Here is a 10,372-nt window from a genome sequence, read left to right on the forward strand (position 1 = left end):
TATGATTATAATGGAATTTGAATTTATGTTTTTCTTTTGGATAAATACGTTTAGTCTTTGTTCGGGTTTTCATAAATAATTGGAATTTATTTTTCTTTAAGTGCATATATACCTTATGTGGCTCAGTGTGTTGTTGAACTTGAACATAGCCTCACTGTATATCACTTTGCTGCTCTGTTTTTCAGATAGTCCTGACTTTGCTTGTATTCATATGGGGTCTTCGCCTGGGATTGTTTCTGTTAATGAGGTATGATTAATGTAACATTGCATAAAGCAAACCTCTTTTAGTTTAATTTCTTCTCTGGATGAAAATTCTGATTCTAACGTGAATGAAGTGTATTAGTAGCTAGGCTAGTGTCTATTTACAGGCTATAGTCAGATCATCAAATGTACAACTTGGTTTCATTTTTTAGACTTGACTCCACCAAGCCTCAGGTTTCCAACCTGTTAGATTCTCTTAGATGAAATTCTCTACCATTCACCTCTACCTTGGTCCATGTCCTTTGTCATGTCATAGACAATCTTCATGGATTTTCTTTTTCTTTTTCTTTTGCTGACTTGGCCCCTGCTTAGTTTAGATCATAGTGGTGGATGGACTCTATTAGCTCTTCTAGTCACTTTTTCTTTTAGATTGTAAATATTTGTTTTCTTTTTTTCCTAAATGTCATTAATGCAGGTGTATTTCCTTGTTTACTTCCATATACTTGTGTTTTTTGGGTTGCACCCATTTCGCGTTTTTAAATTAGTTTATATACTTACCTGAAAACTTCAACTTACTACCATTACTACTGCTGCTATTAAATATTCTTATCCTTTGGGCATGGCCGAAGCTTAACGACATTGTTGCTGTATATTACTGTATCATCTAGATATCAACTTTCTATTTAATTTTGATTTTCTGGTTGATATGATTAGGATCTTGCAGTGGGGGGAGGATAGACGTTTTGATGAAATGCGTAGTAATTTGGGAAAGCTGGCAATATTCTGGATATTTCAGGTTTTTATAGCTCTCTATTTTCTATTTTGAATTAGCTATAGCACTGTATTGATGCTTTTAGTTTGTGGGGGCCGGTTGGACTGGCTGTATTAACATTCAAATTGTATTAAAACCTATTTTTTCCCCTTCACTGCAGGCTGTCTGGGTGTGGACAGTTAGTTTGCCTGTCACAGTGGTTAATTCAAGCTCAAGAAATCCATCTCTCCAGGCTGCGGACATAGTTGGCTGGATTATGTGGTCAGTGGGTTTTTTAATTGAAGCAACAGCTGATCAGCAAAAATTGGTATTCAAAAACTCTCCAGAAAATAGAGGGAGATGGTGCAATGTTGGAATCTGGAAATACTCTCGTCATCCCAACTATTTTGGCGAGGTTAGTGCTTCTATTTCATTCAAACGCCACTACTTCTTGCACTGGTGCTGCATGCAGCTGTTCTTGATGCTTTTTAGAAATTTGTGATGGTGCTACTACAGCAGAGCTTAAGTTATACCTTTATATCAATCTCATTTGTAATTGATGATATCTCTTTCATGGTTATTGTTGCAAGCTTCACCACTTTAAGTTTATGTGCTTCTTATTCTTTACTATCTTTAGTATAAGCACCTCCATATGGAACTTTATCAACCACTCATAATTTGCAACTGCTGGATTTCTTTCAGCTTAATATATTGGACATTATGTTCATTTAGGCTGTTTGATTGTGGGTGGAACTATATCTTAGGAGAAAAGCTATTTAGTAGACTCTCATATGACTTCCATACAACTATGATGATGTGGTAGTGAAAATCAATCTTTGGATCAACAAGCATTACTCATATCTTAGACATGAATCTCCAGTATTGTGGCACTAGAAGACTGATACTTCTTTAGAAAAATTGTTAGTTTACTAATACTACATTTGTTAACTCCTTTGAGGAAGTGACTAAAATTATTTCTTTGGTTCTGGGGTTCTGGTTCCATATGCTTGCCTCATACATCTCACATGCTCAAAAGCCATACCTCATGATCAGCATACTTATATGTATACGCATCAGTCATTGAACAACTTTGTTACATTATTTACTTTGATTCCATTTCCATCAATTAATGGAAGCTTGATGAATGTTAAGCTCAGATTCTCCTCTGGTGGGGAATATTTGTGGCTTCCACACCGGTACTAGAAGGTGCTGAGTGGCTTGTAATCCTTGGGCCATTCTTCCTCACATTGTTGCTTCTTTTCATCAGTGGCATACCATTGCTTGAGGTTTGTGTCTTCTTGCTTCTGATCTTATTACAATATTCAGCATTTTCTGAATCGGCTTATAATATACTGCACAAATGGAAACAGGTATCGGCAGATAAGAAGTTCGGGAATGTAGCTGAATATAGGCTTTATAAAAGAAGAACTAGGTTATATTCATCTTCTCTTTTTTTTTCTTTTTTTTCTTTTTTTGTGTGTGTGTGTGTGTTTATTTTGTGTATTTTGGAGGAAAAAGTAGCTGAGATTAACATATTATGTGGCAGCCCTCTAATTCTACTGCCACCAGCAGTATATGGGAATTTGCCCTTCTGGTTCAAAGCAAGTTTTCTCTTTGAATTTCCTTTCTACAGTCGTAGTCTTCCACAAGAAGGATTAAACTGGTGAGACTAAAACTTTGTGTAAATACTTTAATCTTGATAAGAAACTCATGCTATAATTGCAATTTTCATTTAAGTTGGGTTCATGTCTGAAGTTATTTATGTGCATGATTCTTCATGGAATATCTAACAGTGTTTCCAATGTGATTGTATTCATGGCAAATCTGTAGCGACATATTATATATGTTTGTGGTGCTTTATTGTTGTTGTCTTTTCCGTCTTCTCTTACTCTAGCTCTCTTTGTAAGGTGTCTTTAACATAGTTTAGGAATTAGTTTTTTTCTTAAGATGTTTCTCTTGTACACATTCCTTGTATAAGGGTTGGAAATAGGTATTGAGTTGGAGGAAAAAAAAAGATTGACAAAAAAAAAAAAAAAAAACAAATTGTATAACCAAAATCGTGAGAACCATGTTGCAAGTTGCAATGGTGTCCTGTTCTCCCCTCCAAATTTCATTGCATCTATGGTTACATAGAATATGCTGCAAGTTGCTTCCCAATCTTTCCCTTGTCATCTGCTTGCTGGCTGTTCTATCTCTTTCCTCTTCCCTAATTGCCCTTAATTCCAAGTACCTAACTTCTTTTTATATTACCAGTAATGCTAGCAGTATGAATGTGAAAGAAATCTGACATTGACTGCACTTTTCTGGTCATGTCCTAGTGTACAAGAACCCAAATTGAGATATTGAATTGAACAATGAGATAGTAATTGGGATGGTAATATCATAGTATGACTGAAGTGCATGATTTTCCTTATTTGCTTGACTTTGATCATTAATCATTCCATTCATGATTTTCTTTCTCAAGGGCCAAGGTGTTTAGCATTTGTGCAACAAGTCATTAAGTTGTGTGTAGTGTTTTATATGGTTTAAGGTTTTGATTGGCAGTGCAATGCTTTTGTGTGTTTGGAAAAATTTATTGTTCATGGTGCCGATTTGTGGTTTCTTTAATGCATTTACCATCTTTGCAAGGTATAGAGCAAGCGGGGGAGAAAGCAGCAGCGGATTGAAGATGCATTAGTGCACGACGATTCTTTGACTTGCGAAGTTTCATTTCTTTATACTCCCTTATATGGTTCATTAGTGTTTGATCTTCTCTATGGCAAGTATGATGAAATGGAATTCTGATTTGCTAATTTTCAAGCTGTCCTGTTATCCCCAATAAGGATCATTGTAGAACATGTACATATGATCGGTTGATTGTGCAAGAATTTGAGTCATCATTATCTTCCCTTTTCTTCTTTTCTTTTGTAAGTGCAGTACAATTTACAAATAAGGTGTGGTCATTCTCTCCATACTCTGCAATTCGTTATACTGTTGGAGCTATGCATTTCCCGCTTCACCATCTTTAAGTGACCTTTTTGTTGTCATTTTTTCAAATACCAAAACTTTGCCTTCAAAATGTGATGGGCAAATCCCTGGTGTGGTTATGTCATATTCTCTAATAGAAACAACATGCCATGGAAAATGTGATGCAAAAATTTGATTTTACTTGTACGATATCACATTTTTAACTCGTATGAAAGGAAATGATGCCCTCTAAAATTGTTTTTTGGGAAAAAAACTCCACTTGCTAAACCCTCTCAGATCTCTCCCATGGAGGAGGGAAGAGCTCTCCTCCCTACCTCCCCCACCTAAACGACCATTTCTCAAACCCTTTTGGGCTCATCCTTTTCCTTTCTCTTTTGTCTCAATAACGCTTTTGTTTGGAGTATAAATCTCAAATCTACTGCAACATCTCTACCTACACAAGCCACACACCCTTTTTCTGCCATCTCCAGCCAATTCTTTCTCGACTAATGTCCCTTCCAGCAGCGCATGGGCTTCACGCACCAACACCTTTTATCTTTTAGTCTTCACTACCATTTCTGCAGCTGGTATTATACTAAGAATCTATTGCCTACTTTCTACACTCAAAATATCACCAGCACCACGGGCAACTTTCTCATTTACTCCTTTCATCACGAGAATCCTCTCCAGGGTTCTGGAATGGGTTGTTGCAATGGATCTTGTTATATTTTGGCCTTTTTTTTGGTTGTCTATAATTTTCTTACAAGTAATGTCCCAAATAGCAGTATTGAAAGTTGAAAGGAAACTGCAGCCAAACTGTCTCCCATCTCCTCTGCCAATGTGAAATCTTAGTGCGAAACTAAGAAAACATAGAACGGTTCTAGCCTCCTACTTCCTGGTACTGAAATTCAATCTGAGAAGAATTTTCCTTTTTCCATTTATGTGTAAATAATTACATCCCTACATATTGAGTGTGTTACTGGCTGTGGGAGGCCTGGGGGGCTAGTGCACATAATACAGTCAATGAACTACAGTCAAAAACTCAAGATAATATGAGCATCATATTGAAAATGTTAGATATTGATTTAATAATATACAGTCAATGAACTGCATGCATACATACAAAATATATTATGTTTCACAAATTTGATTGCTATGACAGTTTGAATTCAGTGTTGGAGAGAGCTCCATGGCATATGGCCAATAGGCCTCTGGTTCGCAAATGATGGCAGCCCAACCTAACACAGTCCAAGGAAGGTTTGAAAAGAGTTCCTAGCAAGAAAACTACTGCAGTAATTAATGCACTGCATATTAGAGCAATGGCCTTTTAAAGCTCCATCTCTTGAAGATCAAGAAAGGACTTTGGAGGAGCTCAAGTCATTTTTCTTATTCTCTCACTTTACTTGGACATATGCTTGTCTAGCTCCTTTAATGATTAGCTATTTTGATTTTCTTGTATACTATTCGTTTACTAGGGTTGCGCCCCTTTGCTCTTTTTGATATATTCCACATTACTTACTAGAAAAAAAAAGAAAAAAAAAAAGCTCAATCTCTTGCTTGTTAGTTACCGCTATTTTTCAATGGCTACCGCTCATCCCTAGAACAGCCCCTTATACTACTATTGTCTTGGCTCTTATACATGGAAACTAATTAAGAGAAATAAATGGTAGATAATCAAGGGAGGAATTTCAAGGAATCAAATCATATCTCAATACTCCCCCTCAAGTTGGTGCATGAAGATCCATAATGCCCAGCTTGCTAAGGAAACTAAGGAAGTTGTCACGGCCCAAAGCCTTAGTGAAAATATCGGCAAGCTGATGGCTAGCAGGGACGTGAGCTGTAGAGATGATCTTAGCACAGAGTTTTTCACGAACAAGGTGGCAATCAATGTCGATATGCTTCATTCGTTCGTGAAGAACGGGGTTGGCAGCAATGTGAAGGGCTGCTTTATTGTCACAAAAGAGCTTCATGGGTTGAGAATGAGGAACCCCGAGAGATTGAAGAAGCATCTTGAGCCAAAGGAGTTCACAAGTGGTTGCTGCCATAGCGTGGTATTTAGCTTCTACGGAAGAGCGGGAGACAGTGGTTTGCTTCTTGGTTCTCCATGAGAGAAGGCTATTGCCAAGTGTAGTAAAATAGCCGGTGGTGGATCGACGAGTGATGGGGCAACTCGCCCAATCTGAATCTGAGTAACCATAAACTTGGAAGTCACAATCAGTAGGGAAAAAAATACCTTTGCCAGTGGATGATTTGATATAGCGGAGAACTCTGATGGCAGGATCGTAGTGTGGCTGGCGTGGTTGATGCATAAACTGACTCAAAATGTTGACGGAATACACAATGTTGAGCCTAGTGATAGTGAGATAAAGCAAACGGCCCACAAGACGCCGATAAGGGCTAGGATCAAGTAGGGGAGTACCTTCTTCATTTGTAAGCTTGAGATTTTGCTCCATTGGAAAGGTAGTTGGCTGAGCACCAAGATGACCACTATCACTGAGAATGTCCAAAGCATATTTTCGTTGATTAAGAAAGATACCGGTTGGTGATCAAGCAACTTCGAGGCCCAAGAAATATTTTAAAGTACCAAGATCTTTGATGCGAAACTTTTGGGCTAAGAAGTCTTTGAGTTTGCTAATGGAATCCAGATTATTACCAACCACCAAGATGTCATCGACATAAACAAGAACTATTGTGAAAGAAGGGCCTTGTGACTTAGTGAATAGAGAGTGGTCAGCTAGAGATTGTTGAAAACCAGCAGCAACAAGGATAGAAGAAAATTTGGAAAACCAATTGCGAGAGGCTCGTTTAAGCCCGTAAAGTGATTTGTTGAGACGACAGACTCAATTCTCCCCCTTCTTGCAAAAACCGGGTGGAATGGTCATGTAGACCTCTTCATCAAGGTCTCCATGCAGAAAAGCATTATGAACATCCAGCTGATGGAGAGACCAATGACGGGCTGCAACAACGGCAAGGACACAACGAACAGTGACAAGCTTGGCAACAGGTGCAAAGGTATCATGATAATCGAGCCCTTTAATTTGAGAATAGCCTTTAGCCACAAGGCAGGCTTTGTACCTTTCAATGGTGCCATCTGCTCGAAGCTTGGTCTTGAAGACCCATTTACAACCGACGGGTCGTTTGCCAGATGGTAAGGCTTGAAGTGTCCAAGTGTGATTTGCCTCCAAGGCTTGAATTTCAGAAGCCATGTCATCTCGCCAATGTGAGTGTTGGACCGCTTGTGTATAATTGATGAGATCTTTATGGTTAAGACAAAGCAGATAAAAAAGCCAAGTGTTTGGGTTGAAAACGATCATATGAAAGAAAATGAGACAGAGAATGGACCATACCTGCCGAGTGCTGATGAGAGGAAGTCGTGATGGACTTGTTAGGTAGAGGCGCACAAATAAAATCCTTCAAATAGGTGAGTCGGGAGATGATGCGTTGAGGCCGAGTGGGGATGGGTGGTGGTGTGGGTGAAGGCGCAGGAGGTGGTGGTGTGGGTGAGACTTAGTTTCTAATTAGCTTAGTTGCTATTTAGCATGCTATGAATGTGGTTGTATGTCACCACCAACCTTATCTTGAATAGCTGTATGTGCTCATAGGAGCATGACGCCGTTTGGCAACCCTTTTCCATCTCTTCAACATTATTCATGCTTTTTTTTTTTTCCCCAAAAAAATTAACATAAAAACATTTTCATTTTTTCATTTTTCATATCACATCATTTACTTTTTATTATTATTCAAATAAAAAAATCGCTACAAACAAAATTTTTTTCATTTTTTCATACCAAACATTCTTACTTTTTATTCCTATTAATTAATCCACGTTAGCTACAGTAGCGAAGGGAAAAGGGTTTGCCAAACACTCTCCTAACTTATGGCAAGGAAGATGGCCATGCCCCCTCTCCCAACCTAATATTTTTTAAATAGTAATTTAAATATTGATGATTTTAAAAGTCACTTAAAGAAGTGCGATATTGAGTTTAAAGAAGTGGGAGTGTGTTTAGTATTACCCCTTTTTAAAACCGTTGATCTATACTTGTATGGATTTTTATTTGGAGAATTGGTTATTATCAAAGTTTATTAAGAATATAATTTATCTATATTCTTGATGGGTTCTTACATGGAAAGTTAAGCTACAAGCATTTTGCAAGTATATCTCTGATTTGTGATATTTGATGTCTTTGTGGCATAACGGTGACCTTGGATAAATTTATTGTAAAAATATTTCTATGGGAATTTTGTTTGCTCACAATAATTTGGAATATGAAACATTAATTAGTTTGTCTAAACTTACAAATCCCCTAATACCATTACCTACACTCATCCTTATTTCTTGTAAAATTTTCAGAATTAGCAGGTGGTTCCTTGAGTTGATCAGATACACAGGTAGCGGAATGTGGGAGGGAGTTGTTGGAGTCTAATTAGAATTAGAGGTTTCAATAAGTGTGTTGTAGTGTTTGTTTTTGTTTAATTAGTTGGAATGTGAGACAATTGAAGTTATAGTTTTTAAATATTAATGAACCCAGACTATGCTGCTGCATGGGGGAATGTATTTTAGAGACGTATTTGGATTTTTGATTTATTGTATTTGATAGTTACTGAGTACTTTAATGAAGAAGTGTGTTTTATTATTAAGTTTTGTTGGGTTATTTATTTATCTCTAATTGCGGTTTACAAATAATTTGGTGGTATGAATCATTGATTTTTAGTTGCAATAGAGTGGAAGAAGAAAATATTTCAAATAAGTGTAAAATCAGGTCTAAGTTGGTGCCATGTGCATTATGAATAATGCGTGTCATTATAAAATTGGATCTAAAACGTGGCTCACTAATGGAATTCACCAAAATTTTGTACATAAGTTAATAGTTAAGACTTATATGTTATTTTTGCATACCACATGAAGTTTATTGCAAATCCATGTAGCCACAGAGATGGATTTTGCTTCTTTTTTTTTCTCAAAAAAAATTACCTCCTTCTTTGCGTCTTATAAACTAAATGACCACTCAAAGAGAAAAAGAGAACACAAGAACTTTTTTTTTGGGAAGAAAGGCGTAGTTTAAAATATCGAAAGTGTCAAATCACTATTTATCTTAAAAGACAACATACACTATTTTAATTGAAATGAGAAATTAATTTGTAGAGTTAAGATTCAAATTCAAAAGTACCTAAGCTCTAATATCATGGTAAATCATCACTTATCTATATATTTAAATTGATAAAAAATAATAAATTCAATTATTTAGTTAATACTTTAATAAAAGTAACTATATTATAGGTGCTTTATTTGAAAGTTGAATATGCAAAGATATTGATGAAACATGGTCCTCATGCAAAATTTAGAAGAGAAACAAAAAGAGAAAAAAACTTGAAAAAAACTATAAGGTTTATATTGAATGATATTGCACATTTAACACTCACATATATTAATATATATTATATTGCATTACATGATTGAGTTGCTGTTTGTCTCACATCAAACTAATTATGACATAATTTACATCTTTCAAGTAGTAGAGAATCTTATGCATTTATTTGGTAACTTGCATGAAAGTTATACATATGTATTATTGGAGAGACCATTCTCTTCCAAGCTAAATTGGGCTCATGAGGTTCAATATGCAATCATTTGCTTACGCATTCAGGTTATCATGCAAACAGAACTCGCCTCCGATATTCTCCAAGAGCCCATATCGGGAAAATGTTTCTATATGATGAGTAGTTTAGTGTCCAGTTTCTCATAATTACTCCAGTGATTTCCTGTTGCCAATAGCCATCGATTATATATATATATACCATGCTTGAAAAAAATAAATTAATAAGTCAAAAATTATTTTGATAAAGAAGAAAAGGAAAAAAAAAAAAAAAAAAAGACCAACTTGCATACACTTAAATGGACAAAGTTTTCTTTCAAATTGGATTGAAAGTAATGTCACTCTTCACACCTATTTATCACACTCAATTTACAATTTACACCAGCTAAAGTTGAGTGTTTTAAGTGGCTTTCCATGCACTACAAAAAAAAGGCAATTTCCTGACGTGTCAAACAGTTCCATTTTTTTGCCACGTCAGTAAATATTGACGTGCCAAAACTGGCACGTCAACAAATTTTTTTTGACGTGCCAAAAGTGGCACGTCAACATTTACTGACGTGTTGAATATAACACGTCAGGATTTACTGATGTGTCACTATCTGACACGTCAGTAAATTTGAATTCAATTTTATTTTAAAAGTTTTTATTTAAATAACATAATAATTTAATATTTACTAACGTGTCAAAATTAGACACGTCAGTAAATATTGACGTGTTACTTTGACACGTCAATAATTTATTGACGTGTTAAAATGACATGTCAATAATTTATTGACGTGTCAAAATGACACGTCAGTAAATATAATGTTTATACATATATAATATAAAATAAACATGATTTATAAAAAATAAAAATTAAAAAAAAAAATATATATATATA

At 35.8% G+C, this 10,372-nt stretch overlaps 2 protein-coding genes across 3 annotated transcripts in view; one reads left to right on the forward strand and one right to left on the reverse strand.

The window, feature by feature from the left end:
• Window positions 1–100: 100 nt before the first annotated feature.
• On the forward strand, window positions 101–3,903 carry LOC132183721 (uncharacterized). Of its 2 annotated transcripts, none has more exons than XM_059597116.1 (7): window positions 101–247; window positions 916–997; window positions 1,134–1,367; window positions 2,110–2,238; window positions 2,323–2,384; window positions 2,499–2,615; window positions 3,581–3,903. In XM_059597116.1, the coding sequence occupies exons 1-7, from the start codon at window positions 243–245 to the stop codon at window positions 3,627–3,629; spliced, it is 678 nt and encodes a 225-aa protein (XP_059453099.1). In that variant the 5' UTR covers window positions 101–242; the 3' UTR covers window positions 3,630–3,903. The 2 variants fall into 2 exon arrangements, with proteins under 2 accessions (XP_059453099.1, XP_059453100.1); XM_059597117.1 differs by having other exon boundaries at window positions 106–247; window positions 3,587–3,903.
• A 5,613-nt stretch (window positions 3,904–9,516) lies between these two features.
• Window positions 9,517–10,372, reverse strand: part of LOC132185383 (lupeol synthase-like) — a gene marked incomplete at its 5' end in the record, with an annotated part of 10,765 nt that continues 9,909 nt past the window's right edge. Inside the window, one exon of the mRNA XM_059599163.1 lies at window positions 9,517–9,658. Within this exon, the coding sequence (XP_059455146.1) occupies window positions 9,548–9,658 (111 nt within the window). The remainder of the gene's footprint in view (window positions 9,659–10,372) is intronic.

The sequence above is a fragment of the Corylus avellana genome, chromosome ca6 (assembly GCF_901000735.1).
Source record: "Corylus avellana chromosome ca6, CavTom2PMs-1.0".
NCBI classification, from domain to species: domain Eukaryota; kingdom Viridiplantae; phylum Streptophyta; class Magnoliopsida; order Fagales; family Betulaceae; genus Corylus; species Corylus avellana.

Bases quoted from the DNA above. Each gene is read 5' to 3' on its own strand.
- LOC132183721 (XM_059597116.1), top strand. The intron at 1,368-2,109 runs GTTAGTGCTTCT...TGTTAAGCTCAG, and splicing joins ATCCCAACTATTTTGGCGAG to ATTCTCCTCTGGTGGGGAAT. The intron at 2,616-3,580 runs GTGAGACTAAAA...CATCTTTGCAAG, and splicing joins CCACAAGAAGGATTAAACTG to GTATAGAGCAAGCGGGGGAG.